The sequence below is a fragment of the Paroedura picta genome, chromosome 4 (genome assembly GCF_049243985.1).
Source record: "Paroedura picta isolate Pp20150507F chromosome 4, Ppicta_v3.0, whole genome shotgun sequence".
NCBI classification, from domain to species: domain Eukaryota; kingdom Metazoa; phylum Chordata; class Lepidosauria; order Squamata; family Gekkonidae; genus Paroedura; species Paroedura picta.
The window spans coordinates 133,706,039-133,726,788 of record NC_135372.1 but is presented as its reverse complement, the minus strand read 5'-3'; the positions used below and the strand labels follow the sequence as shown (position 1 = coordinate 133,726,788).

Genomic DNA, 20,750 nt, shown 5'->3' with positions numbered 1-20,750 from the left:
CACAATTAGTGACATCCCTGCTAGCTTCAGAGGGTAGCCATGCTTGTCTGCAGTAGAACTGTATTCAAGTCCATATGTGCCTTAGAGACAAACAAGCTTTGGTGGTGTACAGGCTTTCAAGAGTCTAAGTTCCCGTCTTCAGATGTACCCGATGGAGTTTTGACTCTTACAAAAGGAGTTTTGACACCCAAAATCTTGCCGGTCTTTAAGGTGCTAATAGACTTGCACCTACCCTTTCTTGTTAAATCTCAAGGACGTTAGGACCCTGTCCTGCAGAGAGAAGTAGCTCTGTGCCCCCCACAACCCCTGTGTAATTTTATAGCAGAAGAGCTAAAAATTTAGAACAGCTAACAGGATGTTTTGCTCAGAGAATCCAAGCAGACAGACATCATCCGTGGCCAAAATTCAACCCCCCTCCCCCAAGATATTTGGAAAATACTCCCCTGAAGGAGGCTTTAGACACAACATCATATTGAGCACACCGGCCTGGAATTTTAATGGTTTATTCATACATTACAAATTGTTCACAGAGGAATGGAAGAAAATATACTGTACATGGTAGGATAGATCATCAGATCCCCTGTGTTGCAGGTGCCATAGCTTCAGGTAGCCCAATTTTTTTATGAAGACATGATCGGAAACAGATACTTGCTTTCACTGAAGACCCTATAATAAAGCGGCAGGCAGAGATTCGCATGAGAGATGCCTATTGGATTGGGGGCCACACACCACAGAACCAAGAGTCCACTTCAAGCTTGGAGGCTGTGATGCTAAAGCGAGTGGGATGTATCCAAGCACTGATGGAGCTCCGAATTTACCGTCTGCTCCACTGCCAGGAAGAGCTCCATACCAGGCCAAAGTGAAGAAAAAGGATTTGACAACATCCCCGCACAGCTGGGAGCATCAAGAGACCCCGAACTAGGATGCAAATCCCCAAGATCTAAACGGAACCGCCAGCCCAGCAAGTGTGTCGGAAAGAATAAATAGTCAAAATATGGTTGGAGCTACATTTTCGTGTAGTACCTCTCTAGGAAAACGGGTTTGAGGGCTCTTTAAAACAAGGGCAGGGCATGCTCCCTGACCACAAAATAGTATTCTAAGACTGATAACACTGAATGCCATTATGCTAGCGGCTCTCTTTCATTCTTGCTCTTTCAGAGGCACAACTTGGTGAACGCCACGTACAGCTGAGCATGTTCTTAAGATTTATGTCCCTAAGGAACTTGAGAGGGGCAGATCCCTTTAGCTAAAAGAAGGTTCGTGCATGGGAAGGCAAAGACAGGCTTCTCAAATCTTGTCCTTTGCAAATGAGAGAATGTGCATCCTGTCCGACCTTCCCCAATGGGTACCAGCAGCCAGACTCAGAGCTGGAAGAGACCACAAAGACCCCTTGGCCACCTTTTCAGGGACTTAAAAACCACAAACTCCTGATTGGTACTCCTCCAATCGCCTCCTAAAAACTCAATCACCCTCCCAGGCAGCATATTCCGTCTGCTAACAGCCCTCACCCTCAGAAAATGCTCCCTAATATTTAAATGGAACCTCCTTTCCCGTAATTAGAATTATTGCTCCTAGTTCTTGTCTCTAAAGCTGTAGGAAACAAGCTGGCTCCCTCTTCAACATGTCTACCGTTTACGTAGTTAAACAGAGTTGTCCCACCACCCCTTGCCCTCCTCTTCTACAAGCTACACATACCCAACTCTCTCAACCTCTCCTCATAAGGCATGGGTTCCAAACCCCACAACCATCCCAGGTGCTGCCTTTGAAGACAGTCCAAAGGAAGGCAAAGCCACCAACCACATGATCTTAGGGTGAAATCAACATTTACATGTTTTAGTGTAGCTGAGGTGATTTGGAAGCATCTTTGCTGCTCCCCCCCCCCCCCCCAAATCAAAACACAATTTTCTGCCCTGTGAAAACATTACTTTGCATAAACCTACAGCATGGGACTGGATGGAGTTCTTTGGGGGCCCTATTGGCTAGTGCAGATGATACAGTCAACCTACTGCTCCTATCAGTGCTCAACGGAAATCTTAAAAGTATTTTAAAAAATATTCATGATCTTTTGTCACAAAAACGTTGGGACTTGCTGTGGAACTTCCTTCAGTTATAAGGTAGAGAGGGCACCTTGGAATTCTTATTTGTTTTATTTATTTTTTTTATTTATACCCCGCTGCTCCCAGTATGCCCATAGAGTCAGGAGGTAGATAACTTTGTCTCTGCAGTTGCTCTCTTCCTCTGTTGCAAATCTTCCCAAGCCACAAAGAAAACCCTAATTTTCCACTAAGAGAAAGGCATACACAAACCAGAAAACCACAATATAGCAAAGAGCAGAAAAAGGAGTTGGTCTATAATAGGGGTCTCGGAACTTCTGGAGCCTACAGGCCCCTTTGGAACTTCTGACGGGATGGTGACTGCTGCCCCAAAATGGCTGCTGCATGAGGTGGAGCTAAACCTAAAATGGCTGCTGCAGAAGGCAGAACCAACCCCAATCCTTCACTTCTCAAAAGGAGGGGAACAAAATAAAATTTAGGAAGTGAGGAAGAGGAGCAAGATTAAAACGGAGGAAAGCATGGAGGGGGAATCTAACCACAAGGCAAGATTCTTCCTAGTCCTGATTCCCCAGTAGCTGATTTACTGTATGCATGAATAGTCCTTCATCCCAACCACATACTCAAAACAAACGCAGAAATATTTTCCCCCTTGCACAGGTACTTGGTATGAGATAAAGAACCTGCCTGCCCAGGTATAAAACCCTCCTTGCCCTGTGAACAACTATTGGATGCCCGGCTTGTCTCCCTAGGATTCTGGAGACAAAAAAGAACAAAGGCAAACTCCTTGAGGAAAACTGAAGGAGGCCTTGAGCTGTCCTTAGGCCCAGTTCCAGACCTTCTTTTAAAGCTACCTGGTTCTCATGGAAATGCAGCCCTCTTTGATGGACGGGCCCTCCTGGCTCTGTTGCCCTGCAAAATCACTGACAGTAAAGAAGATCAGAAAGTCTGGAGAAGGAAGGAGCCCTCTTAAGAGTCTGTACTCCATCCCTAAGCAGGCAAAGAACTGTGGAAGAGGGTCACTCACTCATGCATGGAGGAGGGGGGGCACAGGATGTTAAAGGTGAGACCCGCCCTCCTGACCAGAGGGAAGAAGCCACCCATGGTTGAGATGCACTTACCATCAGAAGTAGAAAATGTGCACATATACAAGTACATGCCATTTCATTAGAAAATACAGAGATTCTCTCTGCAGCACAGGGCAGAAGCCAGATGGAGAACTGAACCAGCTTTAGAAGTTTACATATAAACACAGACAAGTTGAAAAAGCCACATTCATGCTAGGGATGACTGGTGTTCAGAACGTGACAAACCTCTTCTCCCTCCTGCCTCGGTTCAAATCAAATTAACAAAAGGAGCCAGCCATTTTCCCCCTTTGCTCTCCCCCAATAGTTAAAGGGATTTGCTTTGGAGATCAAAATTTGCAGCTGATTTTAGCCTGAAACAGAATTTTTGCTATCGAGGCCTGACCACAGGGGAGCAGCTGGGGCAGCGGTGTGATTCACCGGAAGAAAAGTTCAGGAGAGTTAATAATATCTCCTTAGCTGCACACAAAGGCACAGAAAGGACCAAAGCACTATCAGATAGGACGATTGCCATAAAATCTCTGCCACCTCACTGCATATATTTAATCCCACAGCTGCTTAACTCGTCTTAGAACATTCATCACAAAATGCAACGGCCACTTGGATGAGTGAATATCACACCGGGGTTCAATGCAGCCCCTGGAAAATGTGAAAAAGCATTTCCTTAAAAGTGATTGCATTTCCCCTCAAATGGACAGCAGCCTTCCGCTAAAACTATGGTACCCGAACAGAAAGGGATCTCAAGATGGCCATTCCCTTTGGAATGTACATATCTTACATTTTAGTTCATCTCAGATACAAGGATTGTTCAAACCAAGTTAACTTTTTATAAATCAGAGCAAACAGAGATTTCGTTTGGACCTTCGGACAACACAATGCATCATATGCTTATCAGTGGATAAAGTACAATCGCAGAACAATGAAGCCTTGGGAAACTTCCCCATAAAACTTTTGAAAGCTCTGCAAACAGAGCTTTCTGCGAGCTGCCCTGAGTCTTTGGGGGAGATATTAATCTGAGAATAAATAAATACATAAATAAAACTGCCAGATTTTTTTCCTTTTAATTCTCTAGTGTCTCAGAGATGAGCCTGCGTGTCACTGGGGTGGCCAAACTGTGGCTCTTCAGATTTTCAAGGACTACAGTTCCCATGAGCCCTTGCTCGCATATCTAATTAACAAGGGCTCATGGGAATTGTAGTCCATGATCCTCTGGAGAGACACAGTTTGGCCAACCCTCCTGTATGACAGTCCCTCATCAGGATCTTCAAGTTTTCTTTTAACGATCTTGGGAACAGTGGGGGGTGGGGTGGGGGCAGGCAGCATACAACTGTGGGAGGCATCACACAGAGAATTGATCTGGCCTTCAGAGCAGCTTGGGATGGGTGTCTCTCACAGATGCACCAAGCTGCTTTTAAACAAACAGAACTCAAAAAGAATATCTTAAGGACCACCTTGGCCATCGTTTCAGGATTGCAGCCATGTTAGCGTGCAGCAAAAGAGCAAGGTTTGAATCCAGTAGCACCTTATAGGCCACCAGGACTTCCAAGGGCAGCTTTAAAAGGTAAAAACTTTCAAAAGCCCCCTTTCATCAGATATCGGGCGAAAAGGAGCTTTTAGCCTCAAAAGCTCAAGCCCTGAAAATCTTGTTGGTCTGTAATGTGCTACGAGAGTTGAATTTTGACCCCCAGATCATGTTTATTATTATTAGCTTGGCCCTAGAGCAGAGGTAGTCCAACTGCGGCCCTCCAGATGTCCATGGACTACAATTCCCAGAAGCCCCTGCCAGCAAAACTACCCCTGCCCTAGAGTATTAGGAACTGGATTAAAAAAAAATAAGAGTTCCAAAATGCGAAATTAAGAATTTGGGAGTTGCTACTTGCACGGGTGAAATGATCAAGCCAGAGAATGTGCACAACCGTGAGTTATGCACCAATGTGCACCAATATTTATACTATTCAATATATTTGGGTAATTTTTAAAACCAAAAAATGAAGACCCTTCTGGTTGTTTCCACCCCCCCCCCCTCTTTTGCTTTTGGTTTACGACATATTGCTTTAAGACCAGAGAGTTATTTAATCAAACAGATAAATGGAGGAAATCCACAAGAACACAAACAGCAAGATACGCACTGTTTTATATTATGCAACACTGCAGTTGACAAAGGAGATAACTGATCCACAAGGAGATCAACAAATAGTCACTATCCCGCCATAACCTGATGGGAAAGGTTTTGTGTCTCGGGAACATTTCAGTGGCCTGTAGGCTTAGAGATTAGAAGCCATGGGCAAAATGCTGGTTCTACCCTTCCTTCTTACTCATTCCTAAAATGAAACCTGAACACATGAATCATAGAATCATAGAGTTGGAAGGGACCTCATGGGTCATCTAGTCCAACCCCCTGCACTATGCTTAACTTGTCTCCCCTTCTCACGGCCCCCAGGTCAATCATTGTCCACTTTGGGGGGGGTGTCAATCTGCCCAAATAAGGGTAGAAATTAACATTTTTAAAAACCCTCTTTCCTCTTTGCTCAGAACCAGAAATGGCAGGCATAGGGTGGCAGGGCTCTCACAAGCCGCCATGTTGAAAACCCCCATGGCACAGAACCATGTGGTACTGCAGTACTATGATTGGGGAACCCTGCCTATTGTGTTTTAAGCTAACCATGGACCGTGTTGCACCCTAGATCAGGGGTAGTCAACGTGTGGTCCTTCAGATGTTCATGGACTACATTTTCCATGAGCCCCTGCTAGCATTTGGTCCTTCATAGGGACCAAGCCCTATGAAGATAGGTTGAGGGACTTGGGAATGTTCAGCCTGGAGAAAAGGAGGTTGAGAGGGGACATGATAGCCCTCTTTAACTATTTGAAAGGTTATCACTTGGAGGAGGGCAGGATGTTCCCATTGGCTGCAGAGGAAAGGACACGCAGTAATGGGTTTAAACTACAACGATATAGGCTAGATATCAGGAAAAGATTTTTCACAGTCAGAGTAGTTCAGCAGTGGAATAGGCTACTGAGGAGGTGGTGAGCTCCCCCTCACTGGCAGTCTGCAAGCAAAGGTTGAATACACACTTTTCTTGGATGCTTTAGGATGCTTTGGGCTGATCCTACGTAGAGCAGGGGGTTGGACTAGATGGCCTGTATGGCCATTCTATGATTCTATGAATTGTAGTCCATGAACATCTGGAGGACCACACGTTGACTACCCCTGCCCTAGATTGTATGAGCGTACGGGGACTTCAGTGCATCTCCAGCCACTGCTGTCACTCTGAGCCATCATAGAGATCTGGTCCCACCAAGCACTATTCAGATTCGGGAGGGGAGATCCATCAGTGTAAAAGAGGGCGATGCTCTCAAGGAACAGTAATAGTCTTATGACAGCACACAGTGCTCCAGAACAACACCCACCCCACCCACTTGGCCAAAACGCAGAGAGACCTTATCAGTGGAATGTTTTCATCCCTAACTGGGAAAACTCGCCCTGGCGCTAACTAAAAAATACTTTCTGTAACTATTCCGTCCCACGTCTGAACAGCAGAAAGAATGACAGGCAGAGTCCCAGGAAGACAACCGCTACTAATTGGGTTTTGTGTTAGTGGAGGGCACGAAGCAACTGGGAAACCGGAAAAGACAAAACAGGACGCTTTCAATAAATTCTTCAATACTGAATGCTTTAAAAACAAAAAAAACAAAAACAAGATTGGAGCCAAGGTCCTTAAAATTGCACAGCATTTTCAGGATCCCATTCTGTTGCTAAATAATATTTCCACTGCATAAAATCATTTCCCTACACAGTCATTTGATGCATGTAAGAACTGAAGAGTCCTGTCATACAGTAGAGCAGCACGTAAATCACAGCTGAAGATCTTGCCAACCCCCCACCCCAAACTTGCATCTTTTCTGCAGTCAGACAGCAAAGGACAAGAGCTCTTCTGCTAAGGGACATGATCCTGTGAGATTAAAAAAAAACCCTAACCAATTAGCTTACTTCATCCGGTTAGTTCCATGCATGGGCAGCATCTTGCTATTTTGCTACAGGATGGAATAAGCCAAATTTTACTTCTTATAATCAGAAAGGCTTAGATGCAATATATAGACAGAGGGCAGAAGGAGGACAGGAAATAAATTTTCTTTCAATTGGCAGCTTAATGTTCAAGGGTGTTACAACACATGGAGAAAACAGCATATGATAATGGGGGGGGGGTTTAGAAATACTCTTCTGCTTACTCAGATCTTAAAACATCATGATAGTACTGATTACAGTTTGGATCCGGTTTACACTAAATGTGGGGGCGGAGGGAGAACAGGTGGTTGTAAGAAATCAGAGGGCCTTAATTATTTGCCCTTTTTAAAGGCTTCACTCCTATCATCGTTTACTATAAAAATACGAAACTAAAAATCTGGAGGGAGCTAAAATGAAACACGAAAGTGAAAATCTAGAGGAAGCTTAAGTGAAACCAATAATCAACAAAACTTTAAGGCATTTTTCTTCACCTCCAAGTTACTGGTTTTTTTTTTTTGGTATCCTATCCAAATGGAATCCTAGACAGTCGACACTGTTTTAAGATGAGCTGCCACGTAGAAACACTGCAGATGGTAGCACACAGCTGCCAAAAACACTGGTAGTTAATCAGTTTACTTTTGGGAAAGGATGTAGTCCTTAATTTTAGCTTTAAGGGTTTTGTTTTCTCAACCGCTTAGATGACAAACCAGATATCTCATCTGGTAGCAATAATCCAAAAAGTGCCAATATTGAATGCACGCATCGTTGAGCGTATAAAGCCAAAAAAGGGGTGTGTGGGATGTTGTTTTTTTAAATAGGAACCTTACACAATCTTTGAGCCAGAACATCACTCATTCATAGGCAACTTTTCAGGAGGCTGGGGCTCATTCACAGCAGAGACCAAAACAAACAAGCAAACAGATCCCACCCCCTCCCACACTCTCCCACACAGAGGTCATCGCTAACGGAGTGCTCCCTAGCGCAGTTTTACACTGAAGAGAACAATGATAAGAACAATGACGACTACAAATAAAATTAAAATGACAAGCATCTTCCGGTTCTTCTTTTGGTACTGCTCAGCCTGTAGGCACAGAAGAGAAGCAAATCAGTATGTTAATTCAGGCAAAACTTTAAAAGAAGAAAAAAAAATACATTTAGTGAGGATTTAAAGCTGGAGCACAGCTAACACTGGGAAAGAGCTGTGTCAAGGGAAGGCGGAGCATGCAGAGGGCCCCAGGTCCGAGCCCCAGGAGCTCCCGATTAGAAACAAAACACAGTCGGGTAAGGAGGTGAACTGAAAGATCTCTTGCCCGGGAAACCTGGAGAGCAGTTCCAGGAAGAGAAGATGGTTCTGCCTTGGCTTTGCCCCTGTGGACAATGATGTATAGCAGGGGTAGTCAACCTGTGGTCCTCCAGATGTCCATGGACTACAATTCCCATGAGCCCCTGCCAGCAACGCTGGCAGGGGCTCATGGGAATTGTGGTCCATGAACATCTGGAGGACCACAGGTTGACTACCCCTGCTGTATAGCAGTGGTTCTCAACTGCCCTAATGCTGCGACTCCTACAGCAGAGGCAGCATGTGTGCACACGTACATGCACCGCTGCCACTCCTGCTTGCCGCGGCGAGCACCATGGTGCTGGCCTCCTCCACATAGCCTCGGTGATCTCCGTGGCTTCCATGAGCCCTGAGGCGGCACGGAGGAGTCCGGCCCCATGCCGCTTCCGAGCTGTCTTGGCAACCCCTGTGAAAGTGTCGAATGACCCCTTGAGGGGTCATGACCCCCACGTTGAGAACCACTGCTGTATAGAATCAATCACACTTTTTTTCCCCCATTGTCTATTTTATTTCTCAATCCAAGCTAAATTTCTTAACTCGCAGCTTTGTAAAAGAGGAAGGAATTCGGAGGAACCAGCTGCGAAGTTTTTATAGCTTGCCATGAGAGATCCAGAATGCAGTTTGCTTCACTCTAAAGTAGCGGTCCCCAACCTTTCTCAGGTCATTGCCGCACATGTGTTTTCGCCACCAGGTGGCGCTAACGCACATGCGCGGCAACAGTGCGCATGCGCGTTTGCGTTACCGCCATGCCGGCGGCTGCGCCTGCCTCTTCCCTTCCTTCTTGCTGCCGGCGGGGGAAGGCCCAGTACTGTGGCCTTTGCGGCCCGCCACTGGGCCGCGGATTGATGACCCCTGCTCTAAAGCATGACATCTGCCTTTGTTTACTCTGGACTGCAGTGGGTCCTACTGCGCTTTCCTTCCTTATATTGCATTTCTTATAATATGCCATTAAGGGCTTTGTTGTTGTTATTGTTGTGAATAGTGGTCTGATACAGTATAAGGCAGCCTAAGCATCAAGAGAGGAAAGCAGGGAATTCTGCACCCTCTGCGTTTACCTTATGTAGCTGTTTCAGGCCCTCGTCTGTTTTAATACATGATTGTTCAACGTTGTAGTCGATCCTGTCCAGAACGGTACCCTGGAAGGAAGCAAGGCATGTATCAGTTTCACGGCAGGGATCGAACGCCAGGAAACAAATAAGGGACTAAAACATTTAACTCGTTTTGCTGCTGTTTTTAGAACAAAGATCGCACTGTCCAACAAAAGCGAGTGGGAAGGAAGCCCCTATGGAACTCTTGTTTCCAGAAGTCATCCTGACGGCTTCCCCACTAAGGAACAGTCAGGTCCAGCTCAGAGACACTGTGAGCATGGTAGCCTCTGCTCCTGGGTGGAAGGGCCAGGTAGAAACAAGGGAAAACATTTTTGTTTCTCTGTTCCATAGATGATGCTATTCAAGCCAATCCATCCATCCATTACTGGAGAGATCTCCAGATTGGGCCCTCCGATTGTCAGTCCGGGGGAAGGGGCCTATGGGCACCCTTCTTCATCACGGACAGGGCCCGCCCAGGGGGCCCTTAGCGAATTATTTAATCCGCGGAGCGGGTTAAAGATTTTTTTTTAATGCCTCTATAGTTTATAATTACGATGAATTTAAAATTTTTACAGACTGGTTTGTATTTTGGTAATTTAAATAGTTTGTCCTATCTATTTATATGGCCTCTTGTGGCGCAGGGTGATAAGGCAGCTGACATGCAGTATGAAAGCTCTGCCCATCAGGCTGGAAGTTCGATCCCAGCGGCTGGCTCAAGGTTGACTCAGCCTTCCATCCTTCCGAGGTCGGTAAAATGAGTATCCAGCTTGCTGGGGGGTAAATGGTAATGACTGGGGAAGGCACTGGCAAACCACCCTGTATTGAGTCTGCCATGAAAACGCTAGAGGGCGTCACCCCAAGGGTCAAACATGACTCAGTGCTTGCACAGGGAATACCTTTACCTTTAATCTTTATCTATTTATAGATATTTTAAGTGCTGTTTTGTTCTAAATGACCATAAAGTTAAAAAAACCTGTAATCTGCATAAGCCACTGCTAACATGACAACTTCCCACGGAGACAGGATGAACCTTCTTCTTTAAATTAATTTGTTTTTTTCCCCCTGCAGTCTACAGGACAGCCTGCTTACGTTAGCCAGGCATATTGCATTGCTTTATGAACTGAAAATGTTTCAAAAGTGCTTGTTTTATGAAGTGCAAATACATAATGAATGAATGGATGGATGGATGGATGGATGGAGCGCAAATGTCCAAATGTTTTTACTAATACTTGCTCTCTTCAAAGGGACAGCAAGATTTGAATCCAGCCATTTTAAAGTCCATCAACATTTCCAAGGTATATAATGTTTTTGAGAAACAAAGCTCCCTGCATTATACCACGGGAACCAGGTTGGCCTTTCAAGGGCAACTGGACTTGAATCTTGCTCGTTTGCTGCTGATCAACATGGCTACCCACCTGAAATGACCTATCAGAGGGAAGCATTCTCAGATTTATAAACAGCACTCAGGATAGGGAAAAATCACGCATTCAATTGTAAGGAAAGAACACTGATACCTTTATGAGACATCAGGAAGTATCATGCCAATACAGTAGATGCACTAACCTGTTCCACTATCATTGATCCTAAATCCCTAAAAATTTCATTGAGATCAGAAATAGACTGTACAATTTGCCGGATTTCTCGCTCCCGCTCTTCCACCAACATAGTGTTTTGCTCCACCAATACTAACTGGTCATCTGTAAAGCCCTTAAAAAAACAAAGCAGAGGGTAAATAGGTATCAACATTGCCTAATGTTATGCCACCAAACAAGACAGAGAACGCAGGTTTTCCATGTCTCACATGATAGTCTTCGATGGTTTCAAACCCAAGAGCTGTCTTTAACTCCAACACACAACATGGGGGTCAGCTCTAATCTTTTATCTTATAAAAGTTTATTTTTCTTTCCTTGTTCTTCCCAATTATAAAGGGGGGGGGGAGCCTAAAGAAGTGACAATGGTGCCACTGATAAAACTTTATTTTCATATATTGCATTTATATACTGCTCTCCCCTGCAGCTCAGGGCGGTTTACATTGTAACTTGTGGTGTGGTACAAGGAACGTCATGATTTTTTTACGTATTATTATTACTTGGATTTATTACCCGCCGCTATCACACAGTGTCTGGTGGCGAGTTACAATAAAAATATTAAAGAAGAAGAAGAGTTGGTTCTTATATGCCACTTTTCTCTACCTGAAGGAGTCTCAAAGTGGCTTACAGTCACCTTCCCTTTCCTCTCCCCACAACAGACACCCTGTGAGGTGGGTGAGGCTGAGAGGGCCCTGATATTACTGAAGAAGAAGAAGAGTTGGTTCTTATATGCCTGAAAGAGTCTCAAAGCGGCTTACAATTGCCTTCCCTTTCCTGCTCAGTCAGAACAGCTTTATCAGTGCTGTGGTGAGCCCAAGGTCACCCAGCTGTTTGCATGTGGGGGAGCGCGGGATCAAAACCTTCAGCTTAGCACCTTAGCTTACCCGATCATATATCGTACTATTCTCCCCGTCATCCATAAGGGGGACTGACGTGTCAAAGAAATGTTTGGATCTTTCTTCTCGATTCTTCATCCCTACAAAGGACAGGAATTGCAGCTATAAAGAAAGCATTTATAAAACGCAACAAACTAATAGTGGGTTAAGGGACAAACTGTGGCTCAGTGGTAGAGCATCTGCTTGGCATGCAAAAGGTCCCTGGTTCAACCCCTGGCATCTCCAATAAAAGTGACAAAACAGAAGCTTACGGGAAAGACCTCTCCCTGAAACCCAAAAGGATGGGGTGATGGTCACAGGAATTAACAGCTTTAAAAGGGGATAAGTCTGTCAACAGCCACTAGCCAAGGTGACTGAGGGGTACACCTCCACAATCAGAGGCACTAAGCCTCCAAATCCCAGAGCCAAGAGGCAACATCAGGGGAATATCTCAGACTCTATGCCCTGTTCTTGGCCCTCCAGAGGAAATGGGGATGACAAATGAAGAGGATAAAGAAGATTCTAACACACAGAGTTAGAAGAAGGGTTGGTTGTCTTACCCCATTTTTCACTACCCAAAGGAGTCTTAAAGGGGCTCACAATCACCTTCCCTTCCTGTCCTGACAACAGACACCCTGCAAAGTAGGTGTCAGAGAGCTCTGGTAGAACTGCTCTGTGAGAACAGCCCTAAGAGAACTGTTAACTAGCCCAAGGTCACCCAGCCATCTGCATGCGTAGGAGTGGGCAATCAAACCCAGTTCTCCAGATCAGAGGCTGCCACTCTTATCAGCTACACCAAGCTGGCTCTTGTTACATCAGTGGGGAACAGCTGTGCTATCACAAAGTGGCAGGCAGCATGGAGAATTGGTTTCCAAGCCCCCCCTCCCCCCCAGGTCCAGAGAGAACTGGCAAGAGGTAAATCCCGTAGCATGCTTGCCCAGTAGAACGCATCCAGCTCTTCAGCTTACGTTTGAGATAGTCGGACTGCCCATGCCTGAAATTAGTAGACAGCTCCTGGAGGGACAGGGCCAAGGAGGAGACGATATTCTTGAGAAGCCGCTGCTCTTGTTCTGTGCAGCCTCGAGACCGGCTGTGTAAGGTCTGGACCGCCCTCTGACACCTGTGGAATAGCTGGCAGGAGAGCAACTTTGGTTGGTAAAATGAAAAAAAAAACGCACCATTCTTAAAATGCTAATCGTTTCAAGCTGTGCTTTCCCATAGTATTATTTATGTTTTTAGTAGTATTATGCTTCATGCTCTACCATTTAGAGCAGCCTTTCTCAACTCTTTTACTGTTTAGAAACCCCTAAAACATTCTTCAGGCTTCGAGAAACCCCAGAAGTGGTTTAATCGGGCAGAATATGGCTGGGAAGCACAGCTGTGGACACGCCCTCCAGGAACCCCTCCTGGCCCATCATTGGACATTTTTGGGAAGGGTGAGGGTGAGCAGCATGACCATATAGGGTCATATCACCCAATAAATGTTTAACAAATTTTAAAAAATATATAAAAAGTTAATTAACTCCCACCTATTTGGGAAACCCTTCCAGGGCCATCAAGAAACCCCAGGGTTTCACAAAACCTGATCTAGAGTTTTGCCAGGGAAATAGCTTTAGATACCACACTCTAATAAAGTATATGACTGAGGTGCAGGTAGTGTAGACACCCTGTATCACATGCCCTCTGAAAGCCTAGGAATCTTTTAATTCATCCTTGGTTCCAAAGTATAGATCCTATGGCAACATCACTTCTTCATTTTTAGCCACAAAATTTTATGCGCCTGCAATAGATTTTTTACAGCTATTCAGATGGGGTCTAGCTTTTCCAATATTGTAGCAGTCTCCTTAAAAACGAATAAATTAAGAAGCAGTACGAAGTAGATAGTTATTTTTTTTATCACTTCCGGTTTTGCCGAGTGATCTTGCCATGCTTCTTCAGCTCGCTGAAAATCCAGGGGAGTGGCCAGATTCTCCTCAGCTCTTGCCAGCAGAGGACCTCCTCATCATGGGACTACAGGTGGTGCCACTTGGCCAGCAGTAACTGGTCTTCATCCTTGGAGCAAACAGGGCCTTTCCAAACCTCGCCAAGGATCATTGTTGACCAATGTTGGCGGCCACTCAACGTTGGTGAGGCCTCAGATCTGTAGAGCAGGGGTAGTCAACCTATGGTCCTCCAGATGTCCATGGACTACAATTCCCACGAGCCCCTGCCAGCAAACGCTGGCAGGGGCTCGTGGGAATTGTAGTCCATGGGCATCTGGAGGATCACAGGTTGACTGCCCCTGCTGTAGAGGATTGACTCCAAAAGTGCTTGGAGGGCTAACATTTCCCTCATGTTATGCTGCTTCTTAATAAGAAAAAAATGACAGGGATGTTACAATAGATGTACTGTCAGATCTGCTGAAGTGCAAGAGATAAAGTTTCTGGTTTTCTTCCTTTTGGGAGCTGTACAGGTCAGGGCTGCGAAAGACTGTGAAAGAGCAACTTTAGTTGGTCCCCCCCCTTTAATAATCAAAAAGGAACTTCAGAGGCCTGCTCGTTTTATTGGAGCAGCAGAGAGGACAGAAAAGATTTTTGGCTTAATGAGCCCAGCCTGGGCTGTTTATGCTGTCCATTTATCTCTAGCTTTAAACTATTTGATGGCAAGGGCCAATGTGAGATACTCCTTGCCTCAACCAGGGCCTTCTTGGTCCTGGCCCCTACCTGGTGGAAGGGGCTCCCGGAAGAGCTGAGGGCCCTGTCAGGGTTATCACAGTTTAAGTAGAGTGCACATTTTTAAAATAAGCAGTATGTGCCCAATGCTACTATACATTATTTCAAACCAAACTGCTACCCGACAACTCAATGACAAGGCTGACGCCCTGGCGTTCATAACTGAAATACACAACACACACACACACAACAGGCACCTGCGTGATCTCTTGAGTGGTGATTTCGATTGCGTGTTCTTCCTCGCTGCTGTCGTCCAACGTTGGCCGGTTTAAATGCTTGTCATGGAGACTGGCTAATTCTTTCATCTTCTGTTTTACCCTGGAGATCTCATATTGAATCTGAAAGGCAAACAAGGAAACAGATTTAGAGAGAAACTGGAAGATGGGGAGGTATACAGAGAAATACTAGATTTGGCGGGGCCTTCGTTAAGAAACTTTCAGGGTCACGAGTGGCTATTGGAAATATGATAGATTGAACTAGGTTACATTTGGTGATCAAGCTGATGTCCTTGCTTTTCCATGTTTGGTTCAAGCTTACCATTCTTGAGTGATCCAGAACAATCTGACATTTAATTTCCATACTGTGTGCACCACTCTGATCCACTTGTGATCCCCCCCAAAATTATGAATTCTTAAACACAATGAATCTCTTCACCATCAATTGCTATTATGACATGTCTATTTTTTGCAGTGGTCATTATTTTGGTCTTTTTAATGTTTAAGAAAAGGTCAAGCTTTCTTTGCAGGTTTGGCTTCACCTGGAGTCCTGTGTTCAGTTTTGGGCACCACAGTTGAAGGGGGATGTTGACAAACTGGAGCGTGTCCAGAGGAGGGCAACAAAGATGGTGAGGGGTTTGGAGACCAAGACTTATGAAGAAAGGTTGGGGGAGCTTGGTCAGTTTAGCCTCGAGAGGAGATGACTGACAGGGGATCTGATAACCATCTTCAAGTATTTAAAAGGATGCCATATAGACCAGTGGTCCCCAACCTTTCTTAGGCTGGGGACTGGCAGGGCATTGGGCCACGCCTGCGCGGGCCACGGCCATGCATCGGGCGCGGCCTGGCCCTGATTCCCTCTCCCCGCCCTCCCGCAGTAAGAAACTTCCCGGGCCGCAAGCTTGCGGCCTGGGAAGTTTTTTACTGCGGGGGGGCGGGGAGAGGGAGCCGCGGCCCGGCGCCATGGCCTTTGCGGCCCGACACCAGGTGGTGGCCCGCAGGTTGGGGACCACTGATATACAGGATGGAGTGGAGTTGTTCTCTCTTGAACCAGAGGGACGGACCAGAACCAATGAGATTAAATTAATCTAAAGAAATTCCGTCTAAACATCCGGAAGACATTCCTGACAGAGTGGTTTCTCAGTGGAACAGGCTTCTTCGGGAGGTGGTGGATTCCCCATCTTTGGAAATTTTTAAACAGAGGCTGTATAGCCATCTGACAGAGAGTCTGATTCTGTGAATAGGGACATAATTGCTTTCTTGAAGTATTAAATTTGCAGACGATACAAAACTGGGAGGGGTAACAAACACAACAGAAGACAGAATCAGAATACAGGATGCTCTTGATAGACTGAAGAAGTAGGGTAAAGTAGGGGTTATCTCATTGCTCCTACTTTTAATCAATATTTAACTGATGGCTTCCACCCCCTTGCATATTTACATGAAAATTATGACCCGCTACACAGATATAAACTCACTTCTTCTATGCCGTCCACCCACTTCGGAGGTAATCTCTTAGTTACACAGATAGCTGCTTCAGGATCCAAACTAATTCCCGAAACCAGTGCCATGCGGTCATCGGCAAGCTATAGAAAACAGGAAGCAACAATATATTTAGGGAAAACACAACAGATTTCTATAACAGATTACCAGATATCTAGAGCAGATGGTTTCCCAATAGATGTGCCTGCGAACCTTAGAAGCATATCAAGTGTTGCTCCAGGAGAAATTAAAAACCGGAGACAAAATATCCTGAAAGACTCCTTTTCCATGGAAACAGACAACTGTATGGAAGGCTTGAGTGTTATATAGGGTTGCCAACCAACAGGAGGTGGTTCTCCTGGAATTACAGCAAATCTCCAGATGAGAGGGATCAGCTCCCCTGGAGGAAATACCTGCTTTGAAAGATGGTCTGTGTATAGTATTATACACTGCTGTGGCCCCGTCAAGTCCCCCCCCAAAACTCCAGGTACTTCCAAACCCAGAGGTGGCAACCCCCTCTCTCAATTACTGCTGGTGACCATAAGGTCCGACAGGCCTACCACCATGGGAACCAAGCATAAACCTGTAACTTCAGAATAATAACAACAACAACAACCTGAAGGCAGGTAACAATATGACCAATAAAATAACACAACAATAAAATAACACAATAATCACTGTCATCAGAAACATTACGATCACAGATTAATTTACTTTCCATTTTAATCTGGCAATGTTTTGAGCAGGGAGGCCGGAATTCAGTACTGGTTCCAGCCTCAACCATAGGCCTGGTTGGCCCTGGGGAATTGTCCAAGGTCCTGCAGGGGCCAGGGCCAGAAAGACCCTGACTCTGGTTGAGGCTGGTTTGACATCTTTGGAGCTGGGGATTTTGAGCAAGTTTTGTTTCCTGCATTATTCTCTCCTTTGGGGGACACCGACGTAAGGGAAGAGGTGGGATAAGCAAAATATTCTCTCTTTATCATAAGCAAACTTATTCTACTGCTCTAAAAACACTAAACGTATCATTTTGCAATTTGACATACAAGACTGTACTAGTTGGCATATTTACAGAATTTAAGGAATTTATATTTTTAATTTTGTGCAAGCAAAATTGTGAATACCGTTAGAAAACCAAGCAGCGCATCTTAGTTTTTAACCACCTGAGAGCTTTTTATTTATTTATTTTTTGGGGGGTGGGGGGGTGGGGGGTGGGGATGAAAACAGAATACAAATTTTATAGTAAACAAAATACTTCAATACCACTTAACTCATTCCAAAGGAGAAAAGAAATATTTCATAGGATTGCCCCCTCCGCCAACCTTCCCTCCAATTTTTGCATATTTATTTATTTATTCATTTATTTATTTAGGATTTTAATTTCCTGCCACTCCCAGAACCGGCTCATGGCAGGTTACAGACAGTCCAAAAATTAAAAACCCCAATAAAGCCCCATTAAAATATCGGACAAGACATAAAAAATAGAACATATAAAATAAAAAGAAGCAATGGCGGCATAAAATACTACCCATCTTCCCCTGCAAACACTGGAATAAAGAAGTCCTGGCAGGGGGAAGTTCTGGGTGCAATACTGCCATGTCAAACTTAAGTCACCATGTACAAACATGAAACCAATTGTGAGACCTTAGTTTTAAATCATTTAAAAACCCGTGTACTAAATACATGGAATAAAGCAGACAAAGCCACCAATATAATTCCTAACTTTTGCTAAATATTGAGTCCAGGTGAGGTAAAATTCCCTCTCTCTCTCCCCCTCCCCATCCATCCATCCATCCATCCATCCATCCATCCATCCATCCATCCATCCATCCATCCATCCAATCTCAACAGACCAATCAATTCAACTATTGGATTTTATTTACCATAGCCATTTAGTAATCTACCTCACACCTTAAGGATGGTGTGGGCCAGAAGGACACCTACTTCCCCGTTCCCCAAATAACCCTAGCATGGAGGAAAGTGAAGTAGAGAGAGGGGAAATTCCTTCCTTAAGATCAGGAAGAAAAAAAATGACGGACCTCAGAGCAGAATTTAGTTAGCCCTCAGCTCCTCGGGATTTCGCTCTCGGGCAATGAGTTGTACAACCCTATCCTGTTCATTTCCTCTGAGCAGGCATAAATGGATGCTGGCTGCCTTGAACAATGCAACCAACGGTAAAGTATTGTTCCTTCAGGAAACTGTATAAAAGTAGCTTGAAAAATGAAAGGAAATGCTAGATTAAGACATCCTCAGCTAACATGGTGCTGGACGTTGCGCGTCAAAGTCTCTCTTAATTTGGGACAAAAAAAAATTGGGTAAGAAGGCTAAGTTGAACACGACAGCAGTGTTTCCAGTTCACCAGGAAGTGTTTGAGATATTTATTTATATTTGTTTAATTTGTAGACTGCTTCCGCCCCGCAGGGCGGACTCAGGGCGGTTGACAACATAAAACTCATTTAGAGAAAGACTAAAATCATCATAATAAATTATAAATTATAAGTCATAAAAACAGTACATAAGACCATTAAGTAGTTAAAAATAGAAATAAGAGTAAGAGCTCTGACGATTCGTTGATGGATTTGTGTTCAGTTGTACCCGACTCCTAATTTCCCATGGCTGGGAAGAGGAGAGGAGGGGAAACAGGTGTTTCAAGCCCTGGGCTCACAGCTCTGCCTGTCGCCTGTGCCAAATGGTCAGAAAAGTTGAGCTGGTGTTAGGTGGAGCTGGAATCAAGGTTTTCTTTTAGTCTTTGGAGAAGGCAAAACTGCAGCCTCCAACTTGAAAATATTCTATCTATCTATCTATCTATCTATCTATCTATCTATCTATCTATCGTATTTATATTTTTTCAAAATGTGTTGAGTCAATATCTAGAACCAAGCAGAATAACATAGATTCCTTAGAACAGGGGTAGTCAAACTGCAGGTGTCCAGATGTCCATGGACTACAATTCCCATGAACCCTGCCAGCATATGCTGGCAGGGGCTCATGGGAATTGTAGTCCATGGACATCTGGACACCTGCAGTTTGACTACCCCTGCCTTAGAGGATAAAGAGAGCCAAAGGGGGGGGGAAATGATCATCATTATAGGAACAAAACTGGAGATTAAATATAAGAGATAAAATAGGTATAATGTCAGTAGAAAGCAGTTATCAGATAAAGACTCTTGCTTGTGTCAGTGTTGACTTCAAGAGTGTATCATAATGAGGTATTTGGAAGCTTCAGAGGATGTTGAAAGAGAAAAAAACAGATTGCGTATGCCATCAAGATGCTGGGTGAGGTCACTAGCTTGCCAAACAATCGTATAACCTACCGATAAATCTGAAACCTGAAGATTTTGTGATGAAAGTTAAAGGAAAGCACAAGCAACTGATTCCCAAATGAATCAGGCCCCTGATTTTAGGATTTGCTCACATAAAGTATCTTCTTAGAAAGTCAGCACCCTTTCTCCCACCCACTTACAAGCTGGCAACAGAAAAAAAAATCCCACAAACAGGCTTGAGTAGAACTAATTCCATGTGTTTAAGTATGGGGGAATTAAAACAGGGTTACCTTGGGGAGGGTAAAGCGGCAAAAATGAGCCAAACCCTGAGCAAATAATGTGCAATGACAAAAGTTTGGGGGTCTGTTGTTGTTGTTGTTAGTTGCAAAGTCGTGTCCGACCCATCGCGACCCCATGGACAATGATCCTCCAGGCCTTCCTGTCCTCTACCATTCCCCGGAGTCCATTTAAGTTCGCACCAACTGCTTCAGGGACTCCGTCCAGCCACCTTATTCTCTGTCATCCCCTTCTTCTTTTGCCCTCGATCGCTCCCAGCATTAGGCTCTTCTCCAGGGAGTCCTTCCTTCTCATGAGGTGGCCAAAGTATTTGAGTTTCATCTTCAGGATCTGGCCTTCTAAGGAGCAGTCCGGGCTGATCTCCTCTAGGACTGACCGGTTTGTTCGCCTTGCAGTCCAAGGGACTCGCAAGAGTCTTCTCCAGCACCAGAGTTCAAAAGCCTCAATTCTTTGACCCTTGGCCTTCCTTATGGTCCAACTTTCGCAGCCATACATTGCAACTGGGAAGACCATAGCCTTGACTAGAAGCACTTTTGTTGGCAGGGTGATGTCTCTGCTTTTTAGGATGCTGTCTAGATTTGCCATAGCTTTCCTCCCCAGGAGCAAGCATCTTTTAATTTCTTTGCTTTGGGGGTCTAATCTTGCTTAATACTATTTTTTTGCTAAATGCTATATTTAAATATGAATGCCTGAAAGAACACAGCAATCTTTCTCTCTCCTTCCATTCCCTGCAGTATTTTTAATTCAATCACACA

The 20,750-nt window shown here is 44.7% G+C and overlaps 1 protein-coding gene across 4 annotated transcripts in view; it reads right to left on the bottom strand.

The window, feature by feature from the left end:
* Window positions 1-487: 487 nt before the first annotated feature.
* The window catches only part of STX16 (syntaxin 16), a 31,240-nt gene continuing 10,977 nt past the window's right edge, over window positions 488-20,750 (bottom strand). For all 4 annotated transcript variants that reach the window (XM_077335715.1, XM_077335716.1, XM_077335717.1 and 1 more), the window contains exons 2-8: window positions 16,435-16,542; window positions 14,939-15,079; window positions 12,999-13,161; window positions 12,040-12,131; window positions 11,130-11,273; window positions 9,534-9,614; window positions 488-8,220 (exon numbers count right to left, since the gene is read on the bottom strand). In XM_077335715.1, the coding sequence (XP_077191830.1) occupies window positions 8,116-8,220; window positions 9,534-9,614; window positions 11,130-11,273; window positions 12,040-12,131; window positions 12,999-13,161; window positions 14,939-15,079; window positions 16,435-16,542 (834 nt within the window). In that variant the 3' untranslated portion in view covers window positions 488-8,115. The remainder of the gene's footprint in view (window positions 8,221-9,533; window positions 9,615-11,129; window positions 11,274-12,039; window positions 12,132-12,998; window positions 13,162-14,938; window positions 15,080-16,434; window positions 16,543-20,750) is intronic.